This window comes from Meriones unguiculatus, chromosome 7 (genome assembly GCF_030254825.1).
Source record: "Meriones unguiculatus strain TT.TT164.6M chromosome 7, Bangor_MerUng_6.1, whole genome shotgun sequence".
NCBI lineage: Eukaryota > Metazoa > Chordata > Mammalia > Rodentia > Muridae > Meriones > Meriones unguiculatus.
This window is the reverse complement of record NC_083355.1, coordinates 34,020,592-34,036,291: the sequence shown is the minus strand read 5'-3', so window position 1 is coordinate 34,036,291 and position 15,700 is coordinate 34,020,592. Positions and strand designations below refer to the sequence as shown.

Here is a 15,700-nt window from a genome sequence, read left to right as displayed (position 1 = left end):
CTCGGATTCTAATTTATGTACTCTATCCACAGACATGAAGAAAATACTTCCAGTGGAATGTAGTGTATTTTCAGTGAAAAGATATATTTGGAATTTCATTTGTAAGAAAAAAAAAAGCAGTTTCTATTAAAAAAACAAAAAACATCACTTTGAAAAAAAAAAGAAAAAGAAAAAAAACCCACATCATCTTGCAGAAATAGGATCTTAAACCCTGTAGATCCTCCCGCCTCAGCCTCCAGAGCAGATCTGTGCACCTTGGAGTCTAGTGTAAAGAGCTCTGCAAGCACATACCTGACACGGAAGCGTGAGGGTCCAAGGAAGGGGGCGCTCTGTTTGTCTCCACGTTCCTTCCTCTTCCCTCTTTACTACAAAAAAGATTTACCAAACACGACCTACACATTCACGGTTCAAATGAGAGCTAAAATACACTTTGGAGTATGTGGGCTTTTAAAAAAGGGTTTCTTTCATGTGTGTGGAATAGGTGTATATGTATGTATGTATGTATGTATGTATGTATGTATGTGGTGTATGTGTGCATCTGTGTGCGTGTGTACTGTGGTATGTATGTCTATATGTGTGTGGTGTGTGTGTCTGTGAGTGGTGTGATAGGTGCATATGTATGTATTTGCGTGGTGTGTATATATGTGTGTGGTGTATGTGTGTCTGTGACGTGTGTGGTGTGTGTATAGTGTGGTATGTGTGTGTTTGGGTTTGTGTGTGGTGTGTATAGTGGTGTGTGTGGTGTATGTGTGTGTGTCTGTGAGGTGTATGGTGTGTGTATAGTGTGGTGTGTTTGGGTTTGTGTGTATAGTGTGGTATGTGTTTGTATAGTGGTGTGTCTGTGTCTGTGTCTGTGTGTACCCGTATGAAGCCACCCAGGGAGGTAGAGGGGGGCGTTAGGTGCTTTGGTGCTGGAGATGCAGGTGGTTTCTGACCCTCTGCACGTGCCATCCACATGCTTGGCCCCTGGGCCGTCTCCAGCGCCAGTGTGCTTGTTTTGTCGTGTTTGTAGATGGGGTCCCTGTAGCCCAGGATGGTCTGGAACGTGCTATGATTCTCCAGGCTCAGCTTCAGCTTCCCAAGCGTTAAGCAGGGGCCACTCATGGGTCTGAGAATCCCAGGTCTGTAAATACCTTTGAAAATGGCTGCTGTGAGCCACAAGGGGGAGATGTTGTCAAATGCAACATTGTGACCGTGCTCCGAATGCAGTTAAGATACTCTGTGTAGCTATTTCAGAATGAACACTGGGCCCCGTACAGCAGTGTGCCCCGCCTTCCAGCACTGGGGTGGCTGGGGCAGGAGGAGCTGTTGAGTTAAGAGTTCAAGATGATCCTGGGAAAAAAAAAATTAGAAGCTGTGGCAAACAGCTATAATCCCAGTACTAGGGTGATGGAGTCAGGAGGACAGGAGTAATGGCTAGCCCGGAGCACACACCGAGTTCCAGGTCACTTACGGCTATATACACACAGCAAGGCCTTGTCTCAAAACCCAAAGGCATTTCCTGCCAAGCCTGACAACCAAGATCCATGCCTGGACCTACATGATGGAAGAGGAGAACCCAATTCTCCGACCACACTTGGGCCATGGCATGTGTATGCCCCCACATATTAAATATTTGAGACAGGATCTCACTGTACAGCCCTGGCTGGCCTCACACCCACCATGTAGACCAGATTAACCTCAGAGAGCCAACTACCTCTGTCTCCTGAGTGATTGTATCAAAGCCTTGGCCTTTTTTTTTTTTTTTTAGTAAACAAGTAAATTGTTTGCCTTTAACTCTCTGGGAATGCGTGCATTGGGTCAGATTTGGTTGTGGAATGTAGGATGTCAGAGCAGAAACGGATTTTACTCGGCTATTGCCTTAAAGACTGCCCGGCTTTGAGTTGCTTTGCTGTAAATTTTAATTACGTTTCTTTATTGAGTATGTTTGTGTGGTTGTGTGTACATGTGGGGGCATGCTTGTATCACAGTGTGGATCTGGAGGCCGGAGGATAACTGGAACCTTTACCATCTCGTCAGCCCTGCAGTCAGAACCTCACACACGGCTGGGCAGTGGTGGCACACCTTTATTTCCGGCACTTGGGAGGCAGAGGCAGGCAGATCGCTGTGAGTTCAAAAACAGCCTCGTCTACAGGGTGAGTTCCAGACGGCCGGGACTATACAGAAAGACCTTGTCTGGAAAAGCCAAAAAAAAAAAAAAAAATCACCCAGATGTTTTGTTAAAGTGAGAAAATTATCACCAAGACAGTGTAGAACTAAATAGAATTAACACAGAGAGACACTGGTTTCATGTGGTTTCTGAAGAACCACACACACACACACAACACACACACACACACACACATAAAATTTAGCAGTAAGTTTGAGGGAAACATGTTTCAATAAAATACATCACAGTGTATCAACAAATATAAAATAGGAGCAAAATAGGAACACTGGCTATAAACAATAGATCCCAGCTTCGCTGCTTTCTTGCTTTCTTTCCATATGGAAACGATTACATTTTTGCTGTTTTTCTTATCGACTGTTGCTATGGTTTAAAATACTGGGCTATATCTTATTTCGAAGGAATGTAGAGAGTGGTCTGTTCAGCCGTGAGAAGGCGCGCCCCACCGGCTGCCTTCTGTTAACTCAGATATCCTTGAGAAATAATTAGATCGTAATTCTCACAAGACAGGATTGTTCAACTCTGGACACATCCCAGGACTTAACTTCCCAGACCAAACCAATGTTAATGGAGACCTGTGGCCGCATGAGCTCACTGGGGGCGAGCTGACTCAGGGACTTGCTGGAAGGAATGCGGGAGAGAAGTCAGAGGCTGAAATCGCTTGATATTCGAGACAGGAATTCATGAGGTACAAATGGAGCGGAGGCATTTTTATTTGAAAGCCCGTGTAATCAACAGCAGGTGAGGATTGGAAGGAAACTTCAAGGGGCAGTCAGGACCCTGTGTGTGAACTTTTTTCTCCCTGAGGACTGTTTATTCCACATACGTGGTTACCAGAATGTTTGAAGCTTGTTTTAAACGTTTATGTGAAAAATAGTGTCTTAAAATGTTTTTCTAATGACTTTTTTTTTTTAAAGTTAGAGTTGTAGTTTTTAACAAAAATTAACACCAGAGGCCAAATGCGGCGCTCTGAGCTTATAGCTAAGGCCAGACTGCCCTCAACCAAACCAGACCAAACAGACATCAGCAGGAAGCCCAGGCCAAAGCGTCAGGAATTCGGACCAGAAATGCGCCAGCCAGGCAGAAAACTGAGGCCTAAACTCCTGGGTAGACTCAAAAAACGTTTGAAATGTGATTTTTAAGCCAAGCAGGGTGCACACACCTGTAATCCCAAGCCTTGAGGCGGCGCAGGCCTCCAGGGCCTTTTCCTTTTAAACGGAGCCCATCCCTTCCCACCCTGCGCGCTGGCCTCCCTCCGGGCTCTGGGCCCTCCATGCCCCCCGCAGCGGCAGTTCCGTCTGTAAAGTCCTGGTCTTTCACTTCCCCATCGCTTAGCACTCCCCGTCCTCGGCCGGTTCATTCATTCAGCGATGGATTCCGTGCTCGGGAGGCACACGGCGAGGTTCCGGGTCGGTACTGCAGGGGATGAGACTTACGATGCAGGCTTTGCTCGGTTGCACGAAGCTCCGCTTCCGGCGGACTAATCACTGCCTTTGACCTTGTCTGTAGCCAACTTTCTTCTTCTTCTTTTAATGGAAAAGAATGTGGCTCCAGAAAGAACAACAGGAGGGGGTGCTGGCCGGGGCTCTGAGTGTGGCAACCGCTCCTCCGGCCTCAGACAGCCGACTCTGCAGCCCCATTCCAGCGATTCCTCCTCTGACCACCATGTTTATCACACTTGCATTCTCCGCCGGCGTTTGTTTCAAACACGCTCCATATGTCTCCGCCGCACTGCTCCCTCCCCGAGAGCCCGCACTTGGCAGTCCACCCTTTCTTCTTCTGCTGTCTTCCTGCCAAATACGGTCTCATCAGCCGACTTGTCATTTTTAATAACGAACTTAAAAGACACTCTCATCCCCCATCAATCAAAAATAAAATATTTTGGGGGGAGGAGGTAGGAATGTGAATGAAAAAAGAAAAAAAAACAGGGTTTACTTTTTATTTTTCAATTTAATAAATTCCTGCTTCTACACCCCAAAATGTCTTGGAAGATTCGAGGTCAGCCTTAGTAACAGAACTCAGCTTCTACATGCAGGAATGCTTGCACAGAGCTAAGATAAACTATGCAAATTGTTCCAGTTTCTGGGAAACTGTCCGTCCCCTGTGGGAGAAAATAGGGAATTCAAGCTATGGAAACAAAAAAAGAGAGGGAGGTGATGACCCCCTTCCCCGAACACACAGCTCACCACATTTCAAAAGTGATGTGGTTTTTGTTTTGTTTTCCAGACAAGGCCCTACTAAGTAACCCAGACTGGCCTCAGAATCACCAAGATGCACCTGCCTCTGCCTCCCAAGTGCAGGGATCAAGCGTGCACCACCACTGTGCAGGGGTCGGAATTATCGGCCTTAGCCTAAGGCAAATCCTATGGCTATGTTATAAGAATAGTTTAAAGAGAAAGAGCCTGGGTGTTGCGGCCCTTGAGAGAGTGGGCACAGGAACACGGGGAATCATGACGAGACCCGGGCTCTATGACAAGACCCTGTTTAAATCCCAGCACTAGGTAGCCAGAGGCAGATGGATCTCTCTGGGTTCCAGGCCAGCCTGGTCTACAGAGCGAGCCCCAAGACTGCCAATGCTACACAGGGAAACCCTGTCTGGAAAAACAAAAACAAAACAAAAAGAACCCTGACTGAAAACCAGAAATCAAAAACCAAGAAATTACCTTAAATTAAAATATTGTAAAGATTCAAATGATGTATCATTGAGCAAGCAATGCTGCTTTGTCATCGTTTCTGTCTTGCCAATGAAGTCATTGTAACACATTTCTATGGCTTTCTTGTTCTACTTGAATTAAGTATTTAAGCAGTGCACAAAAATCCAAAGATTCTGTCCCCATGTTGTCTAAAAACATGACCATCAACCACAGCTATGAATGTAGAATTTATCTTCCAAGACAATACAGTGATGGGAACATAGCTCAGTGGTCAAGAGCATGGCTAGTATAGACAAGGCCCAGGGCTCCATGCCCAGTTCCACAAGGCAAAAAGACTACGTGAACAAAATGGAGCCCTGGCTGTCCTGGAACTGGACCAGGCTGGCCTCCAGCTCAGAGATCCAGCTGCCTCCACCTCCGAGTGCACTTGAGAGTCAGAGGCAGGTGTATCTCTGTGAGTTTGAGGCCAGCCTGGTCTACAGAGGAAGTTCTAGGACAGTCAGGGCTACAGAGAGGAAACCCTGTCTCAAAACAAATCAAAACAAAAACGAAAAGGAAAAAAAAATGTCTTAAGACAAAAGTTGAGAATTTCCTTTGTGGAAAAAAAAAAAAAAAAAGGCCTTTGCTTAGGCTGGACTTACGAGATCAGTATGCAAAAGCAGGATGTGAGCTGGATTCAACAAACATCCACCGAACACCTGCGAGGAAAGAGCGTGCGCCGAGCAGGTGACGCAGAAATGCGTCTAGCCTGGTCTCTGCCAGGAAGAGGTTGGCCGCCGGGAACATTCTGTGCTGCTGAGCATGCGCCTGGCTCGCCAGACTCCATGTGTACCAGGCGGATGAGCTTAGGTCTCTAACGCCAGAAGAAACGAACAGATGACAAACGGCGGGACACAGCAGGCTCCTTGGGACCTGCCGCCAGCGGTAGGCTGCCGAGCTCTCTCCAGCCTCACAAACAGAATAAAAGATGTCGGCGCAGCAGCACCGGGAGGTGAAGCCGGGAGTTCAGGTCCAGCTTGGGCTACATGAAGCCCTATGTCAAACAAACAACAGAACAAAATAAGCCCCCGCGGCTGGAAGTGTGGTTAAAATAGTGGAGCATTTGCCTTGAGTGCTTGAAGCCGGAGGTTCAACACTGCTCGCCACAGAAGGTGAACACGGTGGCATAGGCCTGTAATCCTAGCACTCTGGAGCTGGAGTCACCAGGATCAGAAGTTCAGGGTCCTGCTTGGCTACACAGAGTATTCCAGGCCAGGCTGGGACATAGGAGATCACGTCTCAAAAACAGAACAGACCAGCAGTGTGTTTCAGCAGGTGAAGTCCCTGCTGCCTAGCCTGCTGGCCCGAGTTCAGTGCCTACAGCTTACAGGGAGGAAGGAGAGGAGCGACCCCGTGAATGGTCCTCTGACTTCCACGCCTGAGTAATAAATACAATCCAAGACGCTGGTGACTGGAGCTAGGGCAGCGGTTAAGAGCTCTGCTCTCCTCCCAAAGGACCCTGTTTCGGTTCTCAGCACCTGCACAGCAGCCCACTCCCATCCGGAACTCTAGCCCCAGGGCATCCCAAGCTCCCCCTGGACTCTGTGGGCTCAGACAGCATGCAAGCAAAACATCCACACACATTTTTAAAAATAAAATAAAAATTTAAAACAAAAATAATGTCTCCAGGGCCATTTTACACGCGCGCGCACACACACACACCCGCCATTGAACACGTTTAAAAACATGAGGAATTCAGCCAGGAGTGATGGCACACACCTTTAATGTTAACCTCCTGGAAGAGACAGGTGCATATCTGTGAGTTCAAGGACAGCCTGGTCTACATAGGAAGCCCAAGGCCAGACAAGGCTACATAGTGATGCAATCTCAAAAAAATAATAAAAGGTAAAATAAAAACAAGGAGGGAACACTCATCCTATTGTCCTAAAAAACGATGAAACAGGCCTCACTGAGCCTGTCCCCCCCTTTGCTCTGGCCACTAGGTCCCCAAGGGGAAGAATCTGGGAGCCAGGGATGTGTTTGTGTTGGGAACTGAACCCAGAAGTCCATGTTCACTAAACATGCGTTCACCACCTAGTGACATGCCCACCCCACCAGAACACTGGGAGACAGAGACAGGGAGGACCCCCCAAGGATACAAACTCCAGAAAAGCCTAATACAGGGACCCAGGAACTGAGGACGGAGTTCAGGGTGGAGACCAACTTAGCATGTGCCAGGTCCTGGGTTTGATTCTCAGCATCAAAGATGTGAAAAAAATACAACCAGGGAAGCTCTTGGACCGTAGTTGTGTTTTGCTGTGTACATCTGGAAGGCCATCCTAGGCACTGTCAGGTGCCAGCTTTTTTTTAAAAAAATTACATTTACTTATGTGGCCGTTTGTACGTGGAGGCCAGAGGGCATTTTGTGGGAGTTGGCCCTCTCCTTCCACCATGTGGGTCCCTGGGATTGAACCCAGGTCATAGGGCTAGTGCAGCAAGCACCTTTTCCCACGCAGCCATCCTCCCTGCCCTCTGGCTTTTGTTGGGAGATGAGGGTGCACCATTACACCCAGCTTTTGTGTTTTGAAGACAGAGTCCTGGGTGCAGAGATGGCTCAGCAGATAGGAGCACTGGCTGCTCTGCAGTAAGATTGGAGCCCCACACCCACCTGGGAGCTCACACTGTTCAGCAGCCCCAGGCCCAGGGGGTCACATGCCTTCTTCTGGCCTCCTTGGCTTCAGGAACACACACAAACGCCAACGCAAACAGCACTCTCCCGGCTGAGCGCTCTGGGATGACAGCCGTGTGCCGCCTCATGTAGCTCGTGTCAGGGAAAGCAGGGCTTCCTCAGCTTACAACCGAGCTACATCCCTGACATTGTGCCTCTCCCCGAGCCCCTTTGCTTGTTTTTGAGACGAAGTCTTACTGTGTAGCTCTGCAACTCGCTACGCAAACCAGGCTGGCCTCAAACTCACAAAGACCTGCCAACTTCTGCCTCTTGTGCTGGAATGAAGGTGCGCACCACCAGGCCCGGCATCTCGTTTCTGCTCTATTGACCAGTCTGGCCCTGACTCCTGGCTCAAGAGATGCTTCTTTCTGTCTCCGCCTCCCAGGCACACAAACGTGTAGCTAAAGAAAGTCACTTATGGGCTGGAGAGATGGCTCAGAGGTCAAGAGCACTGTCTGCTCTTCCGAAGGTCCTGAGTTCAATTCCCAGAAATCACATGGTGGCTCACAGTCATCTATAATGAGTTCTGTGCATACATAATAAATAAATAAATAAATAAATAAAATAAATAAATAAATATTTTTTTTTTAAAAAAAGAAGAAAAGAAAGTCATTTATGGGCTGGAGGGATGGCTCAGAGATTAAGAGCACTGTCTGCTGTTCCAAAGGTCCTGAGCTCAGTTTCCAGCAACCACTCCGTAACTCACAACCATCTATAAATGAGATCTGGTGCCCTCTTCTGGCCTGCAGGCCCGCCCGCAGGCAGAATTCTGTATAAATTATTAATGACTAAAAAAGAAAATAATTTACTAAAGGATGTTAACACCCACATGGCAACAGTTTGAAGAATGGAGACTAAAGTCTGGTGAGCCACCCCCAAACCCCCACGAGGTCTCAGGCATTCCAGGTTCATCTCTGCCTTGCTTTGTGGCGAAGGATGACCCTGCACTCATTTTCTTAGGTGACGATGGGTGCACAGGTGGTGACTGGAAGAGTACATGGGTCCCCTGGAGGAGCAGCAAGTGTTAACTGCCGAGCCATCTCCAGAGGTGTGGCGTTGGCTGCGAGATTACAGTCTCCTCAGTACTGGGATTATCTGCTGGCACCACCAAGCCCTGCTTGTGCAGTGCCTGCGCCCAGGGCTTCATGCATGGCAGGCAAGCTCGCTACCACCCAAGCTACAACCCCAACCCTGTGACCTGCAAGTGGAATTTGCTTTTTACCCATTCTCCACCACAAGTTCAACCTCTCTTGCTGAACTCTGATGCTCCCGCACAGTGGTGTCACTGTGGTCACGTGCCATCTATTCTGAACGCCTATTCGGTCAGCTTCAAGAAGTCATTTACTAAAACATGTAAACAACCTCAGCACCAAAGCAGCCAAGTGGAAAGCTGCCTTCACCACACACTCCGGAAGGTGCACAGAGCCATGACGCTGCCTTTGGGTTTGGCAGAGGCGGCTGGAAGAGCCCTCACTGTCTTGGAAACACATCTCCACTCCCGGCTGTGGCTGTTGCCGTCATCCCGGGAACACAGCAACATCCAGTCCCCAACTTTTCTCCTTATATAGAAAGCCCATCTATCCAGGAATCATCGGCAGGCTCACAGGGAGGGGCCACTGGCTCAGCCAGCTGGACACAACCGGAGAAAGGAAGTGTCCAAGTTTCCTGTGACTCAGTGCTCTAGTCACAGCGCCATCTTTAAGGCTAACGCTGACACGAGTGCCGGCTGCCGTGGCTTACGGGAGCACGTGGAGGGCATTTGCTTGGGGTCCTGAGAAGTCCAGTGTGCTTGCTGGCAGAGCAGCATGGCATACCACCTCTAGGAGTCAGAAACCTGAGCGGACGCCCTCCCACACCTGCTCATAGTCCGCATCTTTCCTAGAGGGTGGCCATGTTCTTTCTCCCCTTACTTTGTGTGTGGTAAATGTGTGTGGACGTCAGATGTTCCCTGTCACTGACAACTTTAATTTTTAAGGGTTTCTCATGGAATTCACTGACTAGGTTGACGGGCAGTGAGCTCCGGGGAGCCAGTGTTGGGGTACAGAGTGGGTGCTGAGGAACCCACTGGGCCGTGTCCCCAGCCCCTTCCTCACTTCTGCCGCCTTTACTCTGGCCTTGGCCCACACCTCAGCCTCCATTTGGTGAGGCGCTCCTAACTAGACTGCTGCAGTACTCACTCGGCACACGCTGTGGGCTGTGCGCACAGTGGGCCCTTAGAGAGAGAATGTTCTAGTGGCAGGAACGGATTAAACACAAGGACAAATGAGCTGTCAACTAAGTATTCTCCTTTGGGTTGGTGGCACGTTAGACTGAATCCACAGCCTCCCGCAGCTGGGCTCCACCATGCACTGTGTCACCACCGAGAACAAAACCACAAGAGAACAAAACAGACTACAGCAAGGAACAGGGGACGTGGGGAGCCTGACCCCAGCTGGTGCCCCCACTGGCCCCGTCCCTTCACACACCTCAAACAGCCCCTACTGTTCTCCCAAGGTGAGGTCTCATCCAGCCTTCCACTCCTGCTCCTCCTGCCTGTCCTTCCCGAGTGCTGGGATGACAGGCTCGGCCACCTGGCTTCTTTTGGTCTTGCTCTCTTCTGCAGCTTTCTCTGATCAGCATGTCTTCTCTTTCGCCATAGCTGCCTTTCAGCTCTAATACCAGGCTCCGAAAAACAATTGCACTTCTCAATCGGAAATTTTCTTATCTCCTTCTTGTGTAGCGTTCGTTAGCTGGCTGGACTCATTTTGTAGACCCGCCTGCCTCTGAGCCACCATGCCCGGCGAGAAAGTCCTTTTAAAGTCCTTTACCTTTAAAAAGAATTCTTTTTAAAAACAAGGTCTCACTACGTAGCCCAGGTTGACATCAAATTTGCGATCCCTCTGCCTCCGTTTCCCAAGTGCTGAAACCATAGAGGAGCACCACCATAGTCTGTTAATTAAAAAAACAAAAAACCAACTCTGAAACTCTTTATTGAAAAAATAAAAAGGTGACGTGCCCCGCCCCGCCGTGGCGGCCCCCCCCCCCCGCCCCGCACAGGGGACGGGGCCCACGCGGTCATGCGGGGTCATCGTCCCCGCATGCGAACTGGTACAGATCCACGTCCCCCGCTGTGGGCGGCGCCGTGAACAGCGGCCTCAGCTGCGGCTCCAGCCAGTCGTCCCCCGAGTCCCCCGCTGCCTCCTCGGCCACCAGGAAGTCGTACTCCTCGGCCGCGTACTTGTCCCAGTCGGAGAGGCCGGGGCCGTCGGGGTCCGCGTCCCGCGGCGGCGCCATCTGCTCCCTCTGCTCGCGGTCCAGGTACTTGTCGACGTTGAAGAAGGTGTCGAAGAACACGCCGGCGAGCTGGCAGCGCTTCAGGTCGGACAGCGTGATCCTGCCGGGGCTCCGCGGCCTCACCAGGTCCAGCATCTGGCACACGCAGTCGCGGAAGGGCAGCGGCTCGATGTCGCGCGCCTCCAGCCGCCGCGTCTGCTCCTCGTAGAAGTACTCGAGCTCGAAGAGGGACAGCACGCCGTCACCGTCCAGGTCCATGCAGCGGAACCAGTACTCGATGCTGGTCGGCGTCCTCTTGTCCTCCTCCGAGAGGAGGAACCACACGAAGTCCGCGTAGCCCAGCTTCCCGCCCTTCGGCGCCCTCCGGCCCCGCGTCACGGCGCCCGAGAAGATCCTGTCGATCATCTTGGAGGAGATGGCGTGGTCGCCGTGCCGCGCCAGGTCGCGCGCGTCGATGAGCAGGTCGTGGTCCGTGTCGAGCTCCCAGAACTTGCAGTAGATGACGTAGAAGTGCTCGTAGGAGAAGAACTCCGTCAGCTGGTTGATGTCGGGCTCCTCCTCCAGCAGCGCCACGCTCTGCAGGAAGCCGCTGCGCCGCAGCTCCGCGCACGTGATCCTGCCCGACCACGAGCGGTTCACGGCGTAGAAAATCCTCTGGATGACCGTGGTGATGTAGCGCGAGTGGAACTCCGACGCCTCCCTCAGGAAGGCCAGGCCCGGGTGCGTGCTCACCACGTCCTGCAGGAACGGCACGAAGTCCTCCTGCGCCAGGGAGGTGCTCCCGGGCTTGGCCAGCAGCTGCACGAACTTGGCCGCGTCGTCGTGGCAGCTCTGCAGGATCTTCCGCCACGCGGCCACGAACTGGCGCGCGGCCACGGCGCCCGCGCGCTCCCCGCCGGCGCCGTGGAACAGCGGGGCCTTCCAGTAGAGCGGGCAGCCGCAGGCCTTGGCCACGGCGCCCATGTCGCCCAGCGTGGCCCTCTCGCGCGGCAGCTCCGAGAACACGTGCTCGATCCTGGCGACGGCGGCGTCGACGTCCTGGGCGTCGGCGGGGCGGCCCCGCGGGAAGTGGAAGGCGGGAAGGCTCGGGCTGGCGGCCGGGGCCGGCGGCTCCTCCCTCGGGGGCTGCGCCGCCCTCGGCCCCGCCGTCCGGCGAGCGGCGCGCGCGGCCCGAGGCCCGGCCACGTGGGCGGGCGGCGCGCAGGGGACGCCGGGAGGCCCGGGCCCGCTCGCCCACGCGTGCCTGGCGTCCCCGGGCTCCGCGGCCCCCGCGTGCTGGAGGCGGCGGAGCGCGTCGTGCAGCGCGCGCTGCGTGTCGGGATCGCTCAGCCAGCGCAGGAACAGCTCGTCCACCTTCATCTTCAGCACGGGCTGCAGCGGCTTCCCGGGCGGCATGGCGGCGGTGCGGACCGACCGACCCACGCGGGGACGCCGACACCAGCGGCGGGGCGGGAACCCCACGCGCGGACGCGCCGGCCTATTCGGGAGGCTTCAAAACAGCCGCGTCGGGATGCGCTGACAGGAGCGGGCGCGGCATGATGACGTCACCGGCTGTTTCTTAAAGTGTGGCTTATGCCATTCCTTGTACAGATGACCTGGTTAGCGTATCGGCAGCCTGCTTCTGGGTTGCCTAGGAGTCGGTGATGTCATCATGTGGCGCCCGCACCTGGCACGAGCTATAAATAGGCCTGTGTGCGTGTGCGCGCGCTCCCTGTCTCTCCCTTCCCGGTCGGGGCGCCCTCTTCCCTCACCATGTCTGTTTGTCTGTCTGTCTCTCTCCATCCAGGAAATATCTTTAATACCAGATCTGTCGTACGTATTTTTAAACTTATCCCAACGGACTTCACATGGTTGTTAGGAAGATTAAAACAATTCCAAGAGGTAAAGTACTCTGAAAATGCAGAAAGGTGCGCGCCCAGGTAGAGGCAGGTAGATCTCGGTAAGTTTCAGGCTAGCCAGGGCTACATAGTGAACTTGTCCCAAAATTGAAAAGAAAAAAAGACCCAAACAAGCATGAATTGTTTAGTAAGCTTGTTTACCACTAAGAGCACTCTGAACCTGACCACACAGGGGAGCTAGGGAGGGAACTTCCAACCCTGACACAGGAAGGCGGAAAAGCTGCCTTCCTCTCTCCACCAACTCAGTGATCACAAGATGTAATTTGAACTTTTGCACTGATTTCTACAGAAGAGCTGCAGTGCCAACGCCTAGATGGCTACTTCCTTGTTCGTGCCCTCCCAACCCACAAACAGCTGAACTTCCCGGTCTTAATGCCCTGGGGTTGCAGTGAGGATTAAATGATTAAGCACAAGACACTTGAAAGGGCACTGAAAATATTGTCTGGAAAAAGCAAGCAATCATCCAAGTTACAGCAACCCCGCTGTGCTGCCTAGCTCAGGGCCTATCGGAGCGCCCCTGTGAGCTGATGGAGGCTGCTGAGCCTAGAGCGCAGCTAGCTGTAGAGAAAGTGCTACTGCAGTCTGAGAGTTGGAAGGGGCTGCTGCAATGGGCACAATGGCATGGACAAAAGGTGCGGGCTCTGGGCCATGTGGGGTTTAGCAGTCTTCAAAACCCTACAGTGATCTCCAGATGGGCGGGAAGGGGCTGCAGAGAGATGCTTTCTTATTTTATTTATGACCTTCTTGAAAAGTGGTTGGATTGAGCAAAACACCATTCCTTTTGGCCATGGCTATTGAGCCCGGCTCAGGCACACGTTGTAACTGCCCTGCTCTTTGTCTGCAGTGCATGGTGAGGAGCTGGAGGGAGGCAACAGTGCTAAACTTTTAGCTTAGGAAACAGTTTTTCTTTCTTAAATATCCTTCCCTGAAGCAAGTTTATAAATAATTCCCAAAGATTTAATAGAATTCAAACTTAATCTCTTCTTTCTTCAAGTAAACACAAAATAAAATAGGTTAAGAAGGGAGGTGAAACAATTGGAAACTAGAATGGAATTCTAATGTTAGCTAGCTGAGAGCATACATATTACACTGGCCTAAGCACAGTGATGGTGCATAAAGTTAACCCCAGCACTCAGGAGGCAAAGGTACGGAGACCCCTGTGAGTCCAAGACTAGCCTAGTCCACATAGTAATACCGTATCTCAAAATAAATAAACAAACAACTAAACAAAAGGAAGTTCCATCTCTTAATTTGGGTATTGCTTTTTAAAGTACAGTCAGGTAACACACTGTTAGCCCCCAAAGAGAAAAAAACATAAACCAATCAGCCAAACAAAAACATCGTACAACCTTTCCGAAATCCAGGAGGCAAGGTGACTTTTCATTTGATTTATTTAGTTATGATTGTGACTACTACCTCAATGTCCTACTAAGTTTTCTCTTGATACTGCTGCAGTATTGTGGCATAAAGGCTTCAAGTGTCATGAGACGTAGGACTACAAAATTTGACTGTAAACATGATGCTGGGTCATGTCTGAATGAAAACATTTGATATGGATGGTCAGATGAAAGATACCAAAATGTCAGACAGCCCATCGACTGCTGTTGCCATGACATTCAACAGTCAACATCAGTCTGATAAGCTACCCGACAAGGTGGTACAGCCATGCAGATGTCACGACGGCTGGCAAGCAAGAGGTGCTCAGGCGGGATTTAAAGCAAAGCAAACATCTCTGGCTTGCCAAGGCTTAACGCCAACTCTAGGGGGAAAAAAAAGCTGTTTATTTTCCTACCAAGCAAAACAAAATGGACAGGGTCAATCAGAAAAAAGTCAAAGGAAAATCACATTAAGAATAAAACACAGAAACACACAGAGAAGTAAACTTCCACCTGTTAAAGCCAGGATACAAACAGCTAAAACTAACATGAACATGAAAAAGTGTTTCTTGCTAGTGTCCTTTGATTTATATATCACCACTTCTTGTTTTCATAAAGCAAGAGGTTCCCACTCTAGGCAAGGCTCACAGGTCCACTTAGCTCTCCGGGTCCAGCATAACAAGACAGCTTTCTGGTGGCTCTTTCAGGCAATAAATAATACCCTAGGCAATTTCATTTGTAAGTATATTTGACAAGGCTGCCACTCACTTGGTAGAAGTGAACAAGAAGCAAAACCCATACCACTAAAGAAAACGGACACGATTTCGGAATGATCAAAGATGTCTTTATAAAGTTTTTCATGACTTCATTCTAAATATACAGAATAAAAAATGGTGTACTCATTTGTGAGACACCAACCAGATTTTCCTTATACTGTCTCAAAATTTAAAGATCAATTTCCCCAGAGGGTGTGCAATGCATCATAAAATGGCCTTTTGGAGGGTGGGAAAGGAAGGCATATTAAATTGTTCCATGATAGACATGCAAGACTGCTATCCAATATATATAACTTATATACATTTGATGACTTAGAAAAAACAATCATTTGTGACAAGCCTAAAAAGCCTGACATATTTAACATACTTCAGAGCATTCTGTGTGGCTAGGGTTCTCCATGGACCCTGTGTCCCTGTGAAAGTATCAGAAGGCCAGTTTTTGTTTAGTTCACAGCAGAACATCATACCCACCCTAACAAAATACAATGCGGATTGAACTGAGGGTGGAGACCTTACCTTAACACATAAAGGAAAAGTATGTCAGTGTAAAATATGGACTAAACTGCTTTCAGGAAGAACGTTTTAAAAATCAATACAGGTTGGAAACGGGGATCTTCCATCCTGGTTAGAGCCCTCCTCATATAAGGCAGGACCCCACCACGCTAATTTTTGCAGATAAAAACTTTCTCTGCTTATTTAGTTTTCTCCTCTGAGTTCAAGCGCTGCTGGATCCGTTTAGCATAACTTTGTGCCATGGAGTTAATGATAGACAGGATAAAGTAACACACCATTACAACCACCAGCTTCTCAAACATCCAGGACAACCAGTTTTCTCCCTGCAGGAAAGAA

General features: G+C 50.3%; 2 protein-coding genes across 5 annotated transcripts in view; both read right to left on the bottom strand.

The window, feature by feature from the left end:
* Window positions 1-5,445: 5,445 nt before the first annotated feature.
* On the bottom strand, window positions 5,446-13,929 carry Ppp2r3b (protein phosphatase 2 regulatory subunit B''beta). The gene has a single exon (XM_060387059.1). It carries the CDS (start codon window positions 12,194-12,196, stop codon window positions 10,583-10,585), a length of 1,614 nt encoding a protein of 537 aa, XP_060243042.1. The 5' UTR covers window positions 12,197-13,929; the 3' UTR covers window positions 5,446-10,582.
* Window positions 13,930-14,072: 143 nt separating this feature from the next.
* Window positions 14,073-15,700, bottom strand: part of Vmp1 (vacuole membrane protein 1) — a 96,655-nt gene continuing 95,027 nt past the window's right edge. For all 4 annotated transcript variants that reach the window (XM_021645855.2, XM_021645856.2, XM_060387060.1 and 1 more), the window contains one exon: window positions 14,073-15,687. In XM_021645855.2, coding sequence (XP_021501530.1) covers window positions 15,544-15,687 — 144 coding nt within the window. In that variant the 3' untranslated portion in view covers window positions 14,073-15,543. The remainder of the gene's footprint in view (window positions 15,688-15,700) is intronic.